Source organism: Emiliania huxleyi (assembly GCF_000372725.1).
Source record: "Emiliania huxleyi CCMP1516 unplaced genomic scaffold EMIHUscaffold_11, whole genome shotgun sequence".
Taxonomy (NCBI): Eukaryota; Haptophyta; order Isochrysidales; family Noelaerhabdaceae; genus Emiliania; species Emiliania huxleyi.
The window spans coordinates 15,298-35,694 of NW_005201792.1; the positions used below are offsets into that span (position 1 = coordinate 15,298).

At 64.1% G+C, this 20,397-nt stretch overlaps 5 protein-coding genes across 5 annotated transcripts; 1 reads left to right on the plus strand and 4 right to left on the minus strand.

Annotated features, from left to right (window-relative positions):
* Positions 1-1,286: 1,286 nt before the first annotated feature.
* EMIHUDRAFT_59516 (hypothetical protein) lies at positions 1,287-1,499 on the minus strand (the record flags this gene model as incomplete). Its single annotated transcript, XM_005791778.1, has 1 exon — positions 1,287-1,499. A coding segment is annotated over one exon (213 nt), but the record flags the coding sequence as incomplete, so codon positions are not given.
* A 486-nt stretch (positions 1,500-1,985) lies between these two features.
* Positions 1,986-4,980, minus strand: EMIHUDRAFT_420746 (hypothetical protein). The gene is made up of 9 exons (XM_005791779.1): positions 4,968-4,980; positions 4,518-4,828; positions 4,350-4,438; positions 4,246-4,278; positions 3,496-3,795; positions 3,037-3,313; positions 2,711-2,973; positions 2,489-2,649; positions 1,986-2,364 (listed from the first exon to the last, which is right to left on the minus strand). Exons 2-9 carry the CDS (start codon positions 4,807-4,809, stop codon positions 2,280-2,282), a joined length of 1,500 nt encoding a protein of 499 aa, XP_005791836.1. The 5' UTR covers positions 4,810-4,828; positions 4,968-4,980; the 3' UTR covers positions 1,986-2,279.
* A 2,046-nt stretch (positions 4,981-7,026) lies between these two features.
* On the minus strand, positions 7,027-7,358 carry EMIHUDRAFT_351375 (hypothetical protein). The gene has a single exon (XM_005791780.1). It carries the CDS (start codon positions 7,195-7,197, stop codon positions 7,033-7,035), a length of 165 nt encoding a protein of 54 aa, XP_005791837.1. The 5' UTR covers positions 7,198-7,358; the 3' UTR covers positions 7,027-7,032.
* Positions 7,359-10,844: 3,486 nt separating this feature from the next.
* Positions 10,845-12,997, plus strand: EMIHUDRAFT_351378 (hypothetical protein). The gene is made up of 5 exons (XM_005791781.1): positions 10,845-11,099; positions 11,244-11,456; positions 11,570-11,878; positions 11,953-12,093; positions 12,215-12,997. Exons 1-5 carry the CDS (start codon positions 10,908-10,910, stop codon positions 12,572-12,574), a joined length of 1,215 nt encoding a protein of 404 aa, XP_005791838.1. The 5' UTR covers positions 10,845-10,907; the 3' UTR covers positions 12,575-12,997.
* Positions 12,998-16,610: 3,613 nt separating this feature from the next.
* EMIHUDRAFT_448806 (hypothetical protein) lies at positions 16,611-17,340 on the minus strand. The gene is made up of 3 exons (XM_005791782.1): positions 17,333-17,340; positions 17,168-17,215; positions 16,611-17,002 (listed from the first exon to the last, which is right to left on the minus strand). Exons 2-3 carry the CDS (start codon positions 17,207-17,209, stop codon positions 16,895-16,897), a joined length of 150 nt encoding a protein of 49 aa, XP_005791839.1. The 5' UTR covers positions 17,210-17,215; positions 17,333-17,340; the 3' UTR covers positions 16,611-16,894.
* Positions 17,341-20,397: the final 3,057 nt, after the last annotated feature.

The window sequence follows — 20,397 nt, forward strand, 5'->3', positions numbered from 1 at the left end:
TGAATGACCTTAAGGGGAAACCCGGTACACGGTCACGGAGCCAACCCTTGACGTCGTCGATGTTGTGCGGAGTGAAGACGGTCGCCACGTCGTCAACCGTCAGCGGCGGGAGGCACATGGACTGCGACGTGCCATGCTCTCCCTCGTAGATGAAGCAGGTGACAAATAGGCCCCGCATGCCCCACTCTGTGCGGTTTGCCATGAAGTAGCCGACGTCCTTGTCGCACGCGCCCTCGGGCAGCGCGAAGCCCGTGTCGGTGCACTTGAGCCGGAGCAGCCCGTCCTTGTTTTGCGGGTCGTCCCCCTGCTTCTTGCACTCCGCGAGGTCCTTGCACGTGCCCCACGAGCGCGGGCTGTGCGGGTTCGGGCACGACAGCGGCTCGTCGTTCGCGCCGTCGAGATCCTTGTTATAGTACCTGGGTCACGGGCGGGGCCGCGATCGGGCGACCCCGTTTCCTCTCCCTGTCTGCGGGGCAGGCGCGGGCGGTGCTCGGGCTAGATCCGGCGACGGCACCTTGCGGTGTGGGAGCCGCGGGTGCCCTGCCCGTGAGCGATGCCGAGGCCGTCCTTCCAGGTGTTGCGGAGAATGAAGCCGCCCGTATTGCCAAACTCGTCGCGATAGTAGTCGTTGTAGCCGACGATGTTCACGGCATGGCCGCCGACGTCGAAGAGCGGCTCGCCGGGAACGGTGTACCACTCGCCGTTCATCGTCACCATGGCCTTCTTGGCGAGCACGCAGCACTCGACGCCCTTGTAGACGCGCTCAAGCGGGCAGCCCACGCACGACGTCGGCACCGCCAGCGTCTTCTTCGCCTTCTCGACAAACTCGAGCACGGTCGGCGCCTTGGGGTCGCAGCCGTACCGCTCGTCGCACGGCTGGTAAAAGGGCGCGTCGATCTCCTGCATGCCGAGGCTGAGTGGGTTGCCCCCACGCACGAGCGCCGCCTTCATGCTCATGCGATCGTAAAAGTGCTTCATCCCGTTCACCTTGAAGCGCAGCGGGTTGACCTCCTGATACCGCGAGAGGCCGTCGCACTCGCGCTCCTTCTCCGCCCCCTCCGTGTACGAGTAGGGACACATCGAGTCCGGAACCGCACCTACGAGGTCGTTTTGGAGGCTACCGTCGAGAGTCGAGGCTGAGGCTCCGGTGTGGGCCTTGCGCTGATGCCTGTACGGCCGAGGCCCGGCAGATAGCGGAAGACGTGCTCGTCCCCGCCGTCGTCACCCTCGACCGTCTCAGCCATGACGAGGCCGACGCCCTCAATCTTGTTGGTCGGGCATCCCTCTGTCGGGTGCTTCTTGCACTCGTCCATCAGCGCGATACCAAGAGCCTGCCTCGACAGGCGAAGGAACGTGGACCCGTTGAGCCAGCCCTTGGCGACGCCGTACTGCACGTAGGACGACTCGAGGATCCCGGCAGTCGCGAAGAGGTAGCAGTCGCCACGGAGACCCTGGTCGGAGGAGGGTGTCACGTAATCGACAAGGTACTTTGAAGGCAGATCCGACGGCAGCGCGTTGAGCGAGATAGTGGCAACAGGTGGCGGCTGCTCAGCGCGGAGAGCGAGGTCGCCGCTCGCGACAAGCACCGACGAAATATCGCGCTGAGCGGCGAAGAGCTCCTACGGCCAAACCACGCAGCGTCAAGGCATGTGCAGCGCGCACACACAGGCCCGCGCCGCGCCGTCACGGGCGCCTGCTGTTGCTGCAGCAAACGAGCCTGCATGGAGACCAGCCCAACCAGTGAGAATAGCAGGGCGGCGGCGACTGCCCCCTGCGCGAAGCGCGAGCCGCGCGATTGCGGGCCGAACTGCACGTACGGCGCAGGGTCCATTGCGCGCGACCGTCAAACGGTATGTCCCGAGGGGCGAGGCGTGCGGTGCCGGTGCCTCCGAGTTTCGGCTTTGGTTGGGTGGCCCCAGTGATGAACACCACACGCTCAGGACCGCACAAGACCCTCCGGTGATGCGTGGCGCGTGGGGATCGAGGATCGTTGTGTCCCTTTCACGGGTAAAAAATGATGAGAGATCTATGTGCCGCGTGCAATAGACCGCGAGCGACGCGCGACACCCGGAACACATGTGGGAGCGAGCGCCGCCGTTAGCGGTTAGGCGATGGGCATTAGAGGAGATAGAATCAAGATAAGAGGGGAGACAGAGCGAGGCAGCGCAGACGGGCCGAGAACCGTAGGGCCAGCGAGGCGACCCCGCGCATGGCGGAGAGACCCCGCCCGCCGCCCAGCCGAGTATGCTGTGTATGGCAGCACGAGGAAGCGGGGGGTCTCACTTTGGCGGGGATCGGAAGTCGGCGCCCGTGTAGATGGCGCAATCCCCGAGCTCCTCCTCGATGCGCAGCAGCTGGTTGTACCTTTGTCGGCGCGAGGCGAGCCCCGATGGGCGGCGGGCGGCGGCCTAGGCGGCCCGCTAAGGCGTCTCCCCCGCGGCCAGAGACGGCAAGAGGGGAGAGGGGGTAGGGGGGAGGGCGGGCGCACTTTGCGAGCCGCTCGGACCGGCAAGGCGCACCCGTCTTGATCTGTCCCGTCTTGAGGCCGACGGCGAGGTCGGCGATGAAGGAGTCCTCCGTCTCGCCGGAGCGGTGGGACGTCATCACGCCCCAGCCCGCCTTTTGCGCCATGTTGACCGCCTCGATCGCCTACAAAGAGAGGTATGGCTCGCAAAGCGAGGGAGGTTGAGGCGCCTGCGGGCCGGCTCGCCTCGGTGATGGAGCCGATCTGGTTCACCTTGAGCAGCAGCGCGTTGCAAGCCTTGTCGTCGATGGCCTTCTGCACGCGCGTCGGGTTCGTCACCAGCAAGTCGTCGCCGACGACCTGGCACGACTCGCCGAGCTTGGCCGTCATCGCTCCGTACGACGCAAAGTCGTCCTGGTCAAAGGGGTCCTCGATCGAGACCATCGGGTAGTCACTGCAAAACTGCTCGTACATGCTCAGCAGGCTCTCGCCGCTCATCTTCTGCGAGCCTACGTGACGCTTCCGAGAAGGCTCGGGGGGGAATGGTGCACGAGCTGCCGCCGCTCGCCCACTCTGCGCGCCGTCGTTGTTCTCCGTCTTGAAGTCGAGGTCGTACACCTTCTCCTCCTCCTTCCAAAACTCGGACGCCGCCACGTCCATCCCAATCTTGACCTTGCCCGTGTAGCCCGCCTTCTCAATCGCCTCCACCACCAGGTCGAGCCCCTCCTTATTGTCGAGGATGTTTGGCGCGAAGCCGCCCTCGTCGCCCACGTTGCACGCGTCCTGCCCGTACTTCTTCTTGATCACCGACTTGAGGTTGTGGTACACCTCGGACCCCATCTTCATCGCCTGCGCGGGCGGGCGGCGCGGCGTCACGGGCTCGACGCGCTCGCGCTCTCGCGGCGAGCGCTCGCCTCGACAAAAAGAGCCTTCCCTCGGGCGAGCTCGGGTGATCTCGGGTGATCTCGGGCGATCGCGGGTGGTCGCGGGCGATCGCGGGTGATCTCGAGTGATCTTGGGATCTCTCTCGCCTCGCTGAAGGAGCTGGCACCGACGGGGAGGATCATGAACTCTTGCATGGCCAGCTTGTTGCCGGCATGGCTGCCGCCGTTGATGATGTTGAACGACGGGACCGGCATGTACATCTTGTCGGTCGGGTTGTCGGCCAGGTTTGCAATGTGCTTGTACAGCGGCACACCCTTGGCCGCCGCGCCCGCCTTGCACACCGCCATCGACACGGCGAGGATGGCGTTGGCGCCGAGCTTGGACTTTGACCAGCCCCACTCGTTCTGCTGCCCGTCTAGCTCCTTGACCATCTTGTCGTCGATCGCCTGCGGGCGGGCACGCGCCGAAATTGGCACATTGCCCACGCGGCGGCGGCGGCGGCGGCGGCGGCGGCGGCGGCGGCGGCGGCGGCGGCGGCGGCAAGCTCCGCGCGGAGTAGTGATCCCGTGCCTCCCCGCGGGCAGCCCTCCCGGCAGTACGACCGTCCACTCTTCGCCGACACGCCCGCCCGTGGGCCGATGGCCATCCTTCCGCAAGCACTCACAACCACCAGGGTGCGGCGGGGACTGCCAGCGCTGCGACCCACGCGGCGGCGGCGGCGAGAGGCAGGGCTGTGGGAGACGATATGCAGGCGAGAGCGGCCGCCGCGCGGCCGCCGACCAGTTCCACCGCCCATCGCCGGCCGCCGTCGCCAGCCGGCCGCCCAGCGGCATTCTCTGTCCCTCCCTTCCCTCCCGCCGGTGGCCCAATGGCGCGAGGCGCGGGCGGAGCTGCGCCTTTTGGTCGATCGGCGACATGTCCTTGAGCGCCTAGTGAGCGCCGTGCGAGGGTGAGTGCCGTGCCGCGCCGGCACACCATGGAGCGCGCGGTGCGCGCGCACCGGCGAGATGATCTCGTTGACGTTCTTGACGGCCTGCGACACGCCCTTGCCCATGTAGTCCTCCTTGATGTTGTCGCGCAGCTCCAGCGCTGCGAGGGCGCGGGTCGGGAGCCGGCGGTCAGAGAGGCGCCCGCGTTCTTCGGGCGGCGGCGGACGAGCGTGGCGCGCCCTCGTAGATGCCAGTCGACGCGCCCGAGGGCACCGCCGCGCGGTACGATCCCTTGGTCGTGTGCACGTCCACCTCGACCGTCGGGTTGCCACGCGAGTCGAAGATCTGGCGCGCCACGCACTTTGTGATCTTCTCGGGCGATGCCTTACTGGCGAGCGTCTCGCTCATGTGCGCGCACGGGTCCTCGGCGTTGGCCTTGACGCAGGCGTTGATCGCGTCCTCCACAATGGTCTGGATCTTGTGCGTATCCAGGTAGGCCTGCACCTCCTGCTCGCTCTGCGTCGCCGCCATCTCTACAAAGGAGCGCGGCCTGCGCGTGGCGTAGGCGCGCGCGCGTCGCCTCGCAGAGCGAGAGAGAGAGAGGAGGCGGGAGAGTGGCGGCCGAGGCGGTGGAGCGGAGGCCGAGAAGGGGTGTGGCTGGCTGAGTTGTGTGTTGGCCGACGCGGCGCCTGTGATGCTGTGATGCCGGTTGCCACGCGGAAAAGAATTATCGCCGGTGAAACCGGCCAGCGCTCTGGGGGGAGCGCGGCAGCGCGAGGGCCCTAGAGGGCACCCATGCGGGGGGGGATGGGGTCCCATGGCCCGCCGCAGGCGCCGGGTGCACTTGGAGCACTTGGAGTGCAGTCGGCAACCTCACATCCAGGGCCGGGGAGCTAAGACGGGTTCATTTCTTTCTCTTTCGCAGCGATTTTTACTTGTTTTAATAATGGGAATTCGGCGTATTGCGCGTGGATTGCGGCCATACTATCACGCCTTGCGACAGCCTGTCGGCGCTGCTGATCCACAATTGATCACCTGCATAGCTCGCGGCCTTAGAGCTTAGTATCCAGCATTCAGTGACGACCTGATCGTACGGCCACACACTGGGCAAATCGGCCGATTTCCAACCCGCTAAATCATCACGGCCCCGTAACACCCTCCGCGCGCGGTCAAAGGCTTCCCAGGGCCGGTCCATGACATGAACCGATAGACACAAGCAAAAAAACTCGCACATCTAAGCTTCTCGGGCACCCCGAGGCCCATACGGCGCCCCGGCGGGCCCCGGCGGAGGTCCGGCGCGGCGCTCCAAATCCGCACTTCGCGAGCTTCTACGGGCGTTCACGCGGCCTCTCCGCCTCGTGAGGCACACCCCACACCCACCACGAGTCCTGGGGCCGTGGGCGGACCTTTGGCCACGGCGTCCGGAGCTTTGGTCGTCGAACATCGGCCGCCAACTAGGCCGTCGAGCGAACGTGTCCGGAGAGGCTCTCGGATGGGTCCGGCAGCGGTCCCATGGACCCAGAAGCTCGCCCCGGCGGAGCACTCACGGCTCGGCCCCCGCCCCTGGTCACCCAGACGTGCCCTTGGACAGGCGTAGGGGCTCGGATGACGACGTTGGCGCCCGCGACGACGCCCTCCCCGACGACGTCGCATCTGGCACGAGACTACTCGCGTACTCGGGCGCGGCGGCGCGGATGATCACATGGTTTGGGACTCTGAGCGATGGCAGAGGCCTTTTACTGCAAACGAGGACGCCCCGCGAGGCCCCGTCGGCCGGGAGTGGTGAGTGGGACCAAGCGGCACGCGGTCCCGTTGCACGTGAACCAGTGGCAGGTGTCGCACGGCATCACCGCAGAGCAAGGGCGGTACGCCTACATTGCCGATCTGATGGAGATCGCGAGGGGGCTCGACATTGGCTGGACGTGGTGGACGTTTCTCGGTGGCGGGTACGCCGGCGAGCCCTGGAAGTACGGCGCCTCCAACATCATATTCAAGTGCGAGGCGGGGGCAGCCTGCCCGGACGGGACGGCGGGACGCGAGTATAGCCTGCCCGGCGAGGCATCCGTGGCGGTGCACGTAGTCGCCGACGAGCCAGTGCTGGAGGCGTTCGAATCGGTCGACGCCTTTGGCGTGTCCGGTGCTGGGGAAGCGCCGCTGCCCCCGGCCGTCGCTCCGCCGCTGGCGCGTCAGCCGACGCCGCCGCCGAGGACACCGCTACCCTCCACGAGGCTGTAAGCACTCTTCCGCCTCGACCGGTGGGTGTGTGGTGCAGTATCTCGAGCGCAGTATGGAGAGTTGAAAGGAAAGGAGTAACGTTCTCCGGCGCGTCATGTACAGGGGCGAGGGTTGCCTAACGTTAGGAGCTGAACAGTGTTGCTAGTGTTAACAGTAACAACAGAACAACAGTGGGGCTCCCCAACAACAGTAGCTAACGTTAGACCGACTGAACAACAGTAAGGAAGGCCTGGCAGTGACCCACGACGATCTCTAGTGTCCAGTGCGGGTAATACCCGATAATACCCCCGGAAACCCCCAAGTATTTTCGGGTACTAGCAGGTTGGCTCGCTAGTCGCTCGCCGGGCCCGCGCGGCACGCGCGGGCCTTTTTTGTGGTTGATAAAGGTGGCACCTTCGACATTGCACTTGGAGCACTTGGAGTGCCGATTGCGTTTCTTTTCTTTATCGGAGAGAGAGTTGTATTGTCTAAAAATTCTTTATGCTGTCCTCCTATTTTTACTATTTAGGATTCCTAAGCTTAAAGGCCCGCTAAACGCGCGAGGCGGTGGCGGCGGTGGTGCGGGGGATTGGCAGGGGAGGCGGCGGGATTGACAGGGGATGGGGCGGCCACGAGCGGAGCGGCGGCGAGAGGGGGGGCGGCGGCGAGGGCGCGAGGCGCCAACGAGCGAGGAGCCCGCGCCATCAGAGGGACGCGCCGCTGCGAGATGGAGGGCGGCGGTGACGGAGGCAAGGCGCGAGGCGGCGGCGGCGGCGGCGGCGGCGGCGGAGGCGGCGGCGGCGGCGGCGGCGGCGAGAACGGCGGCACCGAGTTGTCTCGGTGAGCGGAGCGGCGGCAGGAGGAGGAGCAGCTCGCTGTTGAGCGCTTTTGAGCCTGGGATCCCATGTCACTGCGACCGGCGTGCCCGGGAACAGAGATCGCGCGCGCGCCGCCACTCACGACGCGCGCGCGATCTTCGCGGAGTCGGGTCCCCAGAGGGAAGCGGTCTTCTCGGCCGACGTCCAGCGGCGCGCAAGGAAGCAGGCGCAGCGGTGCACCGCGGCGCGTTGATTCGCGACCACCGTCGGCCGCGGACGGCGGCGGCGTGGCGGCCGCGGGCGCTCGCGAGACGCGCCGCTCTGCTCTGGTACGGTTCGTTCGACTCGTTGTGCCGCCACACGCCCGGCGGCCGCGGGTCCCAGAAGTGGTTGCGCGGGCCTCTTCCTTGCGGCCGCGGGACGGCGTCGGGCACGAAATGGGAAATATATCTCTTTGATTACCCGGATTTTTTGCCATTTTCTGCTTGCTGGCCGCTGAACAGCCGGCATCGTCGCTCCTGACGGCGCCATCCGTGTCTCCTGGCGGAGGCATCGCGTTTCGGGCCACAACGGACTGCGCGCTCTGCATTTCGGAGGACCACCAAAACTCGCTGTGCACCCAGGTGCAGGTGCAGGTGCAACAAGTTTGCGCCCGGCCCTCTAGCGCCGCGCGCTGGCCCCGGCTGCGTCCCCGCGCGGCCTGCCCGATGGCGTGGTGCCCGCCCTCCACCCAAGCTCGCGGCACCGCATAGCGGACGCGCGAGGTACCGTCATCACAACAGCGGCGCGGCGAGACAACTCGGCGCGTCTCTCAAGGGTGAGAACCTCTTATCACCATCGGCATCTGTCCGTCGTCATCTGCGTTTGCATCATGGCTGATTGGCGAGCGTCACGACATAATCGCCATCATCCTCATGCCCAACTTGCGCGTAGGGAGGAGGAGGCTGCGCTGCGCAAGCACGGGCGGGAGGGGTTTCTCCTGCGGAGTCGTGCGTGCGCGGGGCTCCTCTTTGCGAATACTCCCTACATACATCTCGTACCGGTTCTACCAGAGAAGGTTGCTTCCCCCAGGATTAGTCTTCTCTACTGAGGGGACGAACTAAGGGCGGCCTGGGCGGGGCTGCGGCCGGAGCTAGCATGGCTCGTCAGGTGGTGGCTGACATAGATGGTGCAAGGCTTGTCCATGGTGGAGGTGCCATGGTGGTCGACGCTGTCATGTCGCTGGTGGTGTCGGCCTCGGCGATGCAGTAGTCGAGGCCGTGCTTCCCGGAGGGGAAGCCATACGCGATAGCGGTCACGCCATAGCTCGCGCATAGGAGCAGGAAGCTAGGCAGGGGCCGCATCGCGATCGCTGAGCTGTAACAAGTTTGACCCAAAACAAGAACACAAGTTTGGCTCTACTAATATAGCGCGCGGATAAGGCGCGCGCGCCGCCGCCGCCGCCGCGGTGGCGGCGAAATATAATATTATCTCAGAGGAATATAGTGTGAATGCCCGGGAACACCATGATGGGGGGCGGGGCCCGCGCAGGGGACCTCTAGTCACACAAATAAAGCTGCTCCCGCGCCGTTTCTGTCCGCCGCGGAAGTTTTGCAGGCACTTGCTCGGGCGATTGCATGGCGTCCCGTGCACGCCCATCGACGATCAACGTCCCACCCTTGCCGGAGAAGCTGCGGCACGCTCCTCAATCACGGGAGGTTGGGCCAGGCAAGCGCTACGCGAACAACACTGCGTTTGAAGCCGACCGCGCTGCGTGGGAGGAAGGAGGAGCGCAGGCAGGAGGCGCAGGCTGCTGATGGCAGAGCGCGAGCGCGCGCAGAAGCAGGTCCGCGAGACGAGGCGAGAGCGGCAGCGGCCGGTCGATGACAGTGAGCGGCGGGTGCGACAGAGGCAGCAGCAGAGAGGCAAGTCGAGGGTGGAGTCTGTCGGGACTCCGACAATCCCAATGTTCTTCCGGCTTGCCAACCTCACCTGGCTGGTCCAGCGGCATGCCGTACCCAAGAAGGAGGACGAGGAGCGCCTCTGGAGCGCGTGGGAGGAGCTCTCGGGAGACAGCCGCCCCCCTCACCCTGCGTTCACTACACTCGGCGGCGAGTCGCGCTCACGAAGCTCGGCGGCAAAATTCCGATCGATATGCAACAGGTTCGGTCGGAGAAAGAGCATTACAGAGCTGAAGCAGGCCGGTGTCAAGGACGAAGACCTTGAGCTGCATTGGGTCGATTCCGTCTACATAGGCGCGCCTTCCCGCGAAAGACATAGGGGAGTGTGCCTCTACCTCGATGACGACGAGAACGGCATGCCGGCGTCCGTCTCCTGCTATGATGGAGGATGGAACTGGGATGGAACGACGCACTGGTTCGAGGGAGAGGGATTTGTCAAGTTCAGCAACGGGGACCACAGCGTTGGAATTTGGCACAAGTTCCAGCTGATGGAGGGATTTCATGTCGAAGGTCCGCGCAAGTTGGAAGTGGTGAGGAGCAGGACGGCGATGGGCTACATTCAGAAGGGCCAGCCAGGTATGGCAAACCTGGTGGATCGTGAGTGGGGCTGTGCCAACGAGCATGAAAGCATGGAACTTTGGGCAGAAGCAGTTGGGCGAATGCCGGACAGCGGCGACAGCGACTTCACTGACGATCTACTGCTTGACTGGCGCGCAAGCAAACACGGACTATCAAGCATACTGCCACCAACAACGGAAGTTCACCATGTCACTGTGGTGCGTGTCACAAGACATATACACGAGGTTGACTGAGGACGAGATTCGAACAAACAACATCACTTGCGAGGGGTTCCAACAAATACCATATGATTATCACTACGACGCACACTATTTCAACCTTTGCCGCACTCACAAGCGAGCATCAGAGCTGAGAGCAATGGAAGCCAAGGTTGAGCGTGTGCAGCAGGAGCTTCTCGATATGGCCCGGGCCCGATATCGACCAGACGCCGTCGCAGCAGGAGCTCGAGAGGAGGCAGGCGTCGATACAGCGAGCGCTCGATCGGTGCAGCTCTCCTACCTCGCGTGCGTTGATGGCTGAGAAAGCCGCGTTTGCTAATCAGTGTCGTGTTCGTTCGTGACAGACCATACTGTCGGAGGTAGAATATGGTACTGTTTGATCTTGCAACACTAACTACACTGACTCTTCCTTCGCAAGGGCCCCGCCCCCATGATGTCGGCCAACACACAACTCAGCCAGAGCCACACCCCTTCTCGGCCTCCGCTCCACCGCCTCGGCCGCCACTCTCCCGCCTCCTCTCTCTCTCTCGCTCTGCGAGGCGACGCGCGCGCGCCTACGCCACGCGCAGGCCGCGCTCCTTTGTAGAGATGGCGGCGACGCAGAGCGAGCAGGAGGCCACGGGGCGTTTCCCTGCCGATATGCGACGAGCACCTAGCGTCCTAGCCGCAGCGCATTACTCTCCTGTGAATATAGTCCTTCTTTTGTCAGTCACCTCTCAAGGCTATCGGGAAAAGAAAACACGCGCGCAGATCTTGGGGGGATACACCACATCTTGGGATCTGTTGCAGGGGGTTGTGCGCGCCGCTGCGCCTCCCTGCTCTGGTCGCCCCACCGCGGGGGACGCCACGCAGCGCGAGTCATGCTGTCCGAGCCACAGCCCGGGATGCCCGTTCTCGAGAAGCACGCGATGCCGATCGAGCCTCAGCGGCAGCGCCGGTCGCGGACGATGTACTCTGCAGAGTACAAGCTGCGGGTCGTGCGTGAGGCGTTGGCCCGCCCACAAGCCTGCCGGATCAAGCCCACGTGCCGCGAGCACCCGGGCATCGAGCCGGTGCACGCCTCGCCCCACGCCCCACCCCGCTCACGCACTCGCCCGCTCTCGCGCCCGTGTCCAAAGTGTCCCCAGCATCTCTGCGGCTGTTCTGCTCGTGGCCCCGCTCGCGCGATCCATCGCCGCCCCCACTTGGCCCCGCAGACGCAGCTGCGCAAGTGGATCAAGAACATCGACACGCTTGAGTCGCTCGCCGAACTCGAGGCTCGCCAGTTTGAGATCCGGCGAGACTTTCACGTGAAGAACGGGCAAAAGGCTCTGCTCGGGCCGAGCGCGCAGAGCGGGGAGAGGGAGATTGTGCAGCGCGAGCAGAATGCGCAGAACCCGTTCGGACTCGCCTCGGGCATGCTCGGCACCGTGCAGCCCTTAGCGGGCTCGCAACAACTCAGCGCGTCCCAGGCGCACGGCGCGAGAGGCGCGGGGGAGCAGGAGCGACCCGGCCCTAACCCTCGGCCGTGCTTGCGTGCAAGGTGCAGCAGCTGCAGAGCTTCACGCACTACATGCAGTCGCTGCCGCAACAGTCGCTGCTGCAGGCGCAGCTCCAGGCCTCCAAACTGTACCACTCGGCGCCCGCGGCGTCGCAGGGGGCAAACGAGGCGCCACACCCGGATCGCCTCCCCCCCCCCGCGAACGCTGCCAGCGTGCGCGTATCCCCCCCCCCCCCCCCCCCCTCCCTCCCTCCCTCCCGCTTGCTGCGTGTAGGCACGATGGAGGCGTGGATGGCCGCCGTGGATTCCCCCCACGTGCGCCGTCTGTCGGCCGAGGAGACCATTGCGGCGGTGCGGGGGAGAGGGAGAGAACTTGGGGCAGCGCTGACAGCGTGGCCGGCTCAACCCACCGCGCTATGGATTAGGCGCCGGATGCGTGCGAGTTCGTACCCGGGGCCGCCCCTCAAGTCGGAGAGAAGCGGCCTCGCGCGCTTCCCGCCTCCTCTCCCCCTCTGGCGCCCAAGGAGCTGGCGCTGCAGGACTGGCGCCTAGATGCCGAAACACGGGTGTGTTCCGACTGGCAGTAGAGTCTTGCAGCTGTCTCCGCCGCGTTCGCAGTGTACCCACGCGGTGCTCGGCTTCACGAGACCGCAGCCCCACCCTCACTTCGCGCTGCTCGTGCCGCAGGATCTGGTGCAGCTTCCTCCGCACTCTCTCGCTCCGATGGGATCTTTCGGCGGGTTCGCGCCGAGCGGCCCGCCGACCGCACCCGTGCCTCCGGCCGCGTCGGGGCCGCTCTGCGGCGCCGACGCCGTCGAGGTGATTGCGCACAATGCGATGCGCGCCGCCGCAGCCGGAGGGAGCAGTGGAGCAAGCAGTGGAGAGGCAGGCGGCGCGGCGCCGCAGGAATGGTCGCCGCCGCTCGACTGTGCCGTGCCGGCGGCCGAGCCGCTGGGCCCGTTTGAGGCATTCTGCCCCGCCGCCGTGCGCTCGCACGACGGTCGCTCGCCCGGCCTCCCGAACGGCGCGGGGTTGGTGATGTGGTGATTCTGAAGGCGCCGGGCCGTGTCGCTTTGCCCGCCGTTTGGCGTGTGAGGGGACGCCGCTAGGGGAGGCGGGCGGGGGGGGGGGGGTGCCGCCCCCCTGCCACACTTACGGTCGCATGATCTTGCTCGTCGCGGCAGAGCAGGCAACGAGCAGGCACTCTACGTACGCTACGGTCTGGTCTGTCTGGGAGGATCGAGCAGGGCGTCGGGCCACCGTCTCCGAATGACAGCACTCGTGTCGGCCACGTCGCCTCCACGCCGCACCCGCGACGGGACGCGCCACGACCTGCGAGGCTGCTAGTACTCTCGAACTCTTACGAGGAAGTCGCGATGCATATTCGGTCCGGGCGTCTCGCCTGGTGTACACTTGCTATATATTTCTCGGGTCCGTTGGCCTCTTTTGTAGGGAAGAATTTTGATACCCGTCAAGACGCCTGCTGCAGCTTCGCGATGAAGCCGTCTGCTCCCCACTTGTCAACAGCAGGCGCTGGCGCCATCAACGTATATATATTTCTCGTTGTGTGGAGCACTCCCCTATGTATGCGGTAAGCGGTATATCTGCTCGATCTCTCTCGTTCGTCCATCGTCGCGGTGACCGTTGTCTCGTCGAGCGGGGAGTCGATCATCTCAACACTCAAACGTCAAAGGCGCGAGCCACCGCGGAATGGCGCGGTGTGAGCGCGGCGCTGCGCTGACTCGAGGCACTGACGGGCTCTGACCGGGCTCCGGGCACCCGTTTTTTTCTGAAAACGAAAGAGGGAGGGGGAGGGCGCGGAGGGCGTCTGAACACACGTGTCCCTCCATTCACACTCTCCCAGTCTTCCTGGTCCAGTGCCCGTCTTCTCCGCCCGCCGTCGGGCCGACCGATCTGTTTCGTCCCTTAAGACTTGAGCACTTTTGAGCACTGGATAGGGTCGATTCCGCATGGTACGGGACCCCATGACCACCCCTGTGCATGCCGTCCGCAAGAACCACACTCCCCCCCCCCCCCGCTCGATCCTCGTCGCTCGCTCGTCGAAATCGATCGACTGATAAATAAATAAATAAAAACGGACACCTCTCTACTGTGAGATGGGTAAAAAGGAACAGGCCCCCGCCCTTGCGGTCTTTGTGCAGGGTTCTTTGTGGGTGTGGTCGGCGACTAGCCGGGGTCGTCCTCCCGATGGGGGACTAGCACTAGCCGTCTTCCACATGGTCCCTCGGGTCCCTGCTGCTCCTAATCTCTTCGTACATCCTCCTGCTGATCTCCGCAAAGTCCTGCTCCCTCCCTCGTCTCGCCCTGCGCGTCTGCTCCGCCTCACCGTCTTCTGCCCTGCGTCGTCTGGCGACGGGTCCTCCATAGTCGGTCGAGGTCGCCGCCCTCCTCGTGCCTCTTCCCAACGTTCCCTCGGCGGCCGATGCCGTCTGCTCCGGCTCCCCAGTCCCCGGCTCTGCCCTGCTCTCGTCTGCGCTAGTTTCTGCTTCGTCATCACTGGCGTCTCTCCTCTTCCTTCTCCCCTTCTTGTATGCTTTGCACATCGCGTCGATTCCTTTTCGCGTGAGCACCAGCCTGAAGCCCGCCCAGCAGCTGAACCGCTCCCTAAGTCGAAGGAGCATCATCAGTTCGATCGACTGAGCTGTCGTAGTGGATGCTATTTTTCTTTTTTCGAAAACGCGCGCGGCACGAGAGGCGTAGAAGAGAGACTGGCGTGCCCCGCGCCCAGCTCGCAGCTGGCAGTAGGAGGGTACGCCGGTGAGACCACTGGTTTTGGGATCGACCATAAATTCTCGCCACTGGAACGCTAACCGTACTTACTTACTTACAGCTGCTGTCTGTACAGAGATGCCAGCACCCCCCACAGGCAGAGCGCTCCTGCTGGGGGGGGGGGGGGGGTCCGGACCCCCCAAGCAACAACTGCTGGGGGGGGGGGCCCCACCCCCCCCAACAACAAAACGCTTCTGCTGGGGGGGGGGCGGGGGGGTCCGCCATTCCTTTAAAAGTGCAGGGGGGGTACCCAACAATGTGCGGCCCCTCATGCTTACTCGGAAACGGCCCCCCCCTGCGAATTGCAAGCCCCGAAGAAAACCAACCAACTCATCCCCAAAAAAGCCATCATGCCAAGGGCAACCATTGGGGCTCTTTGGCCAAAAATTTACGGGCCCTTCAAAAGTTCTACCTAAAAAAAAGGGGGGGGGGCGCCCCCACGCCCATCCGCCAACCGGGGGGGGGTTCCCTTGCATCGTCCATCTTGGAGCACTTGGAGTGCAGTTGGCCATCGATCGTGGTTTCGTGGGGTGGGTCCCTTGAGTTTGTAACACCGTCACTGAGTTAGCCTCACCCTTTACGAGATGAGAAGATAGTGCTCAAGTGCTCAAGACTGAACCCTGAAGAAACCAGAGCAGCAAGGGGTCCCGTACCATGCGGAATCGACCCTATCCGCGTGTTGATACGGCGGGCTCTCACTCAGACTCTGACTCAAGTTGGCGAAGCTATGTCGGCGCCGCGGCTGTCAAAGCCCGAGGCTGTGCCTGTGACGCTTCGCATGTGGATGAGAAAGAACAAGTTGGCAACGATGGTGATCATCTCGCTTTCTCTCCTCCTGGCCCTTTCGCAGGCGCAGGTGCAGCACGAGGTGAACCACCACCGCGAGCTGAACAAGCAAGCGGCAGAGGAGCGGCGGAGCCGTGAGTGGCTGGAGCGAAAGTCGAGGCGGCTCTCTGAGCTGCTAAAGCTGCCACAAGCACGGACAGCATCGTACCTGGCGCCGCAAGTGACCAACAGTACCTGCCCGCCGTCGCCGCCGCCGTGCACAAGCTCAACACCAGCCCTCAAAGCATGTCGCGAAAAGCTCGTGCGATTGTCAGCAGCAGCTGAAGCACGTCGAGCGCCTCCACCACCGCGACTGGTGAAGCCCGCAGCAGCCGCGTTGAAAGAGGTCCATCCCACTGCTGCAGCGGCGCCCGTACTCGGCACGGCTGGCGCCCGGAGCGCCACTCCTCCGGCCGCCGTGGCTACGGCCACCAAGGCCGCGCGATTGGTGCAACCCGCAGCAACCATACCAGCGGCCGCGCTGAAAGAGGGCCATCCCACTGCTGCAGCGGCGCCCGTACTTGGCACGGCTGGCGCCCGGAACGCCACGCCACCGGCCGCTAAGGCTCCAGCCACCAAGCCCACCTCTCCCGCATCGAAAGCACGGGGCCGAACGAGCTCCCCTCTCGGTAAAGCCCAAGGGGCAGCGCCAAAGCCGGCCGGCAGTGTCGCCGCCTAGCGGGGATGAGATATCTCAACCTCTCTCTATAGAGCCTCAGTCAGCGGTCTGGTTGCTGTTACCTTCCTCGCCTGCGAGAGGTGCAATGTCGGGCAGAGAGTGCGCGCACAGGCGACAGGGGAGCCGGCAGGCCGTGGCCTCACAGCTGCCAGGCGCGCTGCCCTGCGGGCTGCGGCGCAGGCAGTGCCCGCGCGTGTGTGGAATTGCGGGACAGCACTTGCAACTATCTGAGGTGACACGCTCTAGGACACGCTCTGAAGCGCGCGAAGTGTCTGACTGACTGCTGTGTGAGCTGTGACAACCCCTGTGCGTGGCCTGTGTCCGGTTCTGGGTGTCGTGTGTGTGACTCTCGCTCCACACACCTCACACCCTCACACGCGTGATCTCTCTGACTCTGTCTGCGCGTCTCCGCCGGGTCTCCGTCTGTGCCATGGTCTGTGTGCGTCAGTCTGACGAAGACCGGATCCGGAAGAGTGAAAAGTCTGTGCAGGAACCCAGGTGTGCACACGCTCGCACGGGTCGGAGCAGACGGCTTCGTCACGAAGCTGCCCCCAGCAGACGTCTTGACGGGTTTCAAAATTCTTCCCTACAAAGAGGCCAACGGTGAACGGACCTCAGAACGGACCCGAGAAAAGAACACGGACATCGCCATGGTGACATCGGACTCGGTCTCGGACCGATGTCGGCCGTTCTTCTCGCTTTCGGGTGTGGCTGCCGTGTGCTGCCGAGTCGGCACTGCGATACCCGACTGTGTGATCTCGAACAAATGTTGTTTGGGCGGAAGGCATGTGCGACATGGACATACTGTTTTCTACAGTACCGTACCGGTTGTCTCATGTCTGTTACTTCTCTGACAGACACGCCTCACGCGACAGACCGAGAACCCTATCTCTCTTCTACGTGTAACGAGGAGACAGGCAGCGACGATGCGGTCTTTAAAGCATGGACGCTGACCTCCCCTCTCCTGGTAGCCAGCCTCGCCCCTCCCCCTCCTCAACAACAACAGCGAACGCCAAACCAGCGCGCCACGGCGCCAGGTGGGCTGCACATGCACGAGGCCGCAGGCAGGTCGCTTACTTCTTCTTGGCCGCGGGCTTCTTGGCCGCGGCCTTCTTCGGGGCGGCCTTCTTGGCCGCCGGCTTCTTCGGGGCGGCCTTCTTGGCCGCGGGCTTCTTGGCGATCTGCGAGCGAGACAGCGGCCGCTTGTGAGAAGCGTGAGAAACGTGTGGGCGCGCTTGGAGGAAGAGGGGGCAGGCGCGGAGAGAGGCGCCGTGCCCACCCGGGGCGCTGGCGGCGCCGGCGCGCCACTGTGTGGGTGTGGCTTTGGGCCGCGGGCGTGCGTGAACCTTCTTGACGGCGGCGGGCTTCTTGGCAGCGGGCTTGGCCATGATTGTCTGTGCGGCGGCGGGGCGGCGCGGACGGTGAGGAGGAGCAAAGCGAAAATTTGCGCGGGCATCGGCCGCGACCGGGAGAGGAGCGCATGGCGAAGGGAAAGGGCGCAGCAAGCGCACCGTTAACTGCTGACTTTGAGTCCTCCCGCCCAGAAGTGGCGAAAAGCGAAAAACGGTTTATCTGTCCGCCTCGCCGCCCCCCTCCCCACCACCTCCGCCTCCGCCTCCTCCCTTGCCGCTCCCTACCCCGCCACCTCCTCCCGGACGCGAGACGGCGGCGGGGCAGCGGCCGAAGAAGCGAAGGAGGGGGAGGCGGGGGCCCCACAGCCGTTGCCCAACCAGGTAGGTGGTGAGCGAGCGAACGGGTGGGAGGACCGGGAGGAGATGGGAGCCCCTCCCTCCGGATCGAGGGTGGGTGGGTGGGGAGGCCGGCTTGCAGCGGCCGCCCCCTCCTGCTAGGCAGAGTCAGTCGGGTTCGAACGAATCCACGCGAGCCGAAACAAGGTGAAGGGGTGAGAAGCCCGAGTCTGAAGTTCACCCAGTGAGGAAGTGAGGAACTGCTCGACCCTCCCGGATCGTGCTGAACAAGCTCCTGCTGTAGCTCGATCGGTCACACACCGCCATCTCGATCGACTCCGCCGACCGACGAGCGACCGTCTTGAATGAAAGGGAGATGATGGAGCGGGGACGACACTATGCATCATCAGCGTGCACCTCGATCCCCTTATACATGTATACCTACCTACCTTAAGGTACCGTGTTCGTTTGATGACCTTATGCGGGGCAAAAGGGCAAAACCGAAAACGGCCGTCCACGTAAGCTCTCTGACATTACCATTCACGGCATCACCGACCACCTCACCAAACGCATCACGAGAAAAACAAAACCGAACTGCATACGAAACTGGAAGAAGCGGGTCCGATTCAGAATCGACTTTAAAAAAGTGTTTAGCTCGTTCGGCACCCCGCTCTCAGACGACGCCGAGGAGAGGCAGTGGAGAAAGTACGTCCACAGAGCGATTAACGTCCGCAACCGAAACCCAGCGCTCACAGAGCACAAATGCCGTTTGTGCAACCGAGAAGAGGAGAGCATGCTGCACCTAGTCAAATGCTGCCACACAAAACCACTATGGAAAAAATGCCTAAAATTCTGCCACGAGGTGCTGGAAGCGCCCGACATGATCGACAAACTAAAGAGGGCCATAATATTCAATCAAGACCAAAAGAAAGACATGCTACCAGAAGCGGCATGCGCCTTTATACGACACGCATTTAATATCTTCTACCATGACTTCGCAAACGTCGAAAAGGGCCACATCTTTGTATGGCAAAAGGTATACTACAGAGCCCTCACGTCCTTTCGAAGGGCGGCGATGCGATACGCGGGGAAAATCAGACTACAACACACTCATCGGATATACACCGACCTTACAGCGGAGGTCTCGGAAGAGAGCAGGAAGAAATTCGAGCAGATAATCGAGATAGACACCACAGGGGTCTCGGGGCTCATGCCAGACTTCAAAGACGCGATCACAGCAGCGCTGACCAGCCTCAAGGCCATATCCGACGCGGACATGAGGAGCCTCGCAACAGCCCAAAATAACCAGCAATACCATCACACGAGGCGAACACAACGTGCATGACCCGAGATCGACCCGAGATCGACCCGAGATCGACCCGAGACCGACCCGAGATCGACCCGAGATCGACCCGAGATCGACCCGAAATCGACCCGAGATCGACCCGACATCGACCCGACATCGACCCGAGATCGGCACGAGCGATCAACCCAACAATGCCCCAAAGCCCCCTCTCTGGGGGACCCCCCCTCATCCCGAGTGTCCGTGTCCTTCGCGAGTCACCGATGGGGAGCGGGGGGGGGTGCGAGATGCACAGGGGAGGCTGGGGAGGGGGGGGTCCACTCTGAAGACTGCCGACCGCGGGGGGGTTTTGTCCCACAGGGTTTTACCCTCCGCGTGAGGATCGGCGCGGCGAGGGGGTAGGTTCGAATTCGCCGCGCAACATTTCACCCCCACAGGACCCCGCCCACCCCCCCTCATGGTCCCACCTAGTACCCCAATGAGCCTTCGCACCCCCTCCTTGCGCAGTGTCCCCCACTATGTGTCGCCGTTATCGGGGCATGCTATCCTGTGTAGTCAGGGCAAGTGGGGGCGGGGGGCAGTCCCTCTGGTCTGATACTGGTGTGGTTCTGTCCCTAGTCTCGGAGGGGGGCTTGAAGCTAAGAATATTTTTTTTGATGACCTTATGACCCCCCCCCCCAAATGTGCAATGAATGAACACACACACCAGTCAGTGAGTGAGGGAGGGCGAGACGATCGAGGGGTCCAATCGACCCTATCCCAGTGCTCAGTGCTCAGTGTGTCTTCCTCAACCCGAGCTCCCTCGAGCCCTCGTCCGCTCTCGAGGTTCCTCTTCCGTCCTCTTCCGTCGGTTCGTTTTGGGCTCAGATTTGGGGGACGGGCGAGTGTCGAGGGATGGCGACGCCACCGCTCCAAGCGCGCAGCTGAATGCAGCGCCACGGCCTTGTCTGGGCGTGCGCTGTGGCCGCCTTGTGCTTCGGGGGAGCACGAGCGCGGCGCTCATTGACCGCCGATGAGGCTGGCACTGACACCGCTGTCGAGAACAAGAACAGCAGCCGCATGCCAGTGAGATCACTCCGGCAGCTCTTCCGAGCTCGCCGACTGGCCGGCAGTGCCGAGCGCACTGGAACCAATCCTAGCCCTCCTCCGCCACAGCCGCCTCTGACGCCCGGAACGCAGGTATACGATGGGTCTGTGTTTGCACTCCGCGTTCCGCAAAACAAGATGTCTAGCTGCTACTCCATGGCCGTCGTCAAGGCGATCCGCGATCCGCGGTTCGTTCAGATCATGAGCGGGGCCCTGTCACCATCAGAGGTGTCCCTGATCGACCCTTCGAGCTGTCAGATTGAAGAGCTGCCTGCGCCATCCCCGCCGCCACCGCTGCCGCCGCCCCCAGCACCTCCGCCGCCCTCGCCGCCGCCGCCCTCGCCGCCCCCTCCGTCGCCGCCCCCGCCCTCACCACCACCACCCTCGCCGCCGCCGCCATCGCCACCGCCGCCCTCGTCACCCCCACCCTCAATGCCGCCCTCGCCGCCGCCGCCCTCACCGCCCCCACCCTCGCCGCCGCCCCCCTCGCCGCCGCCGC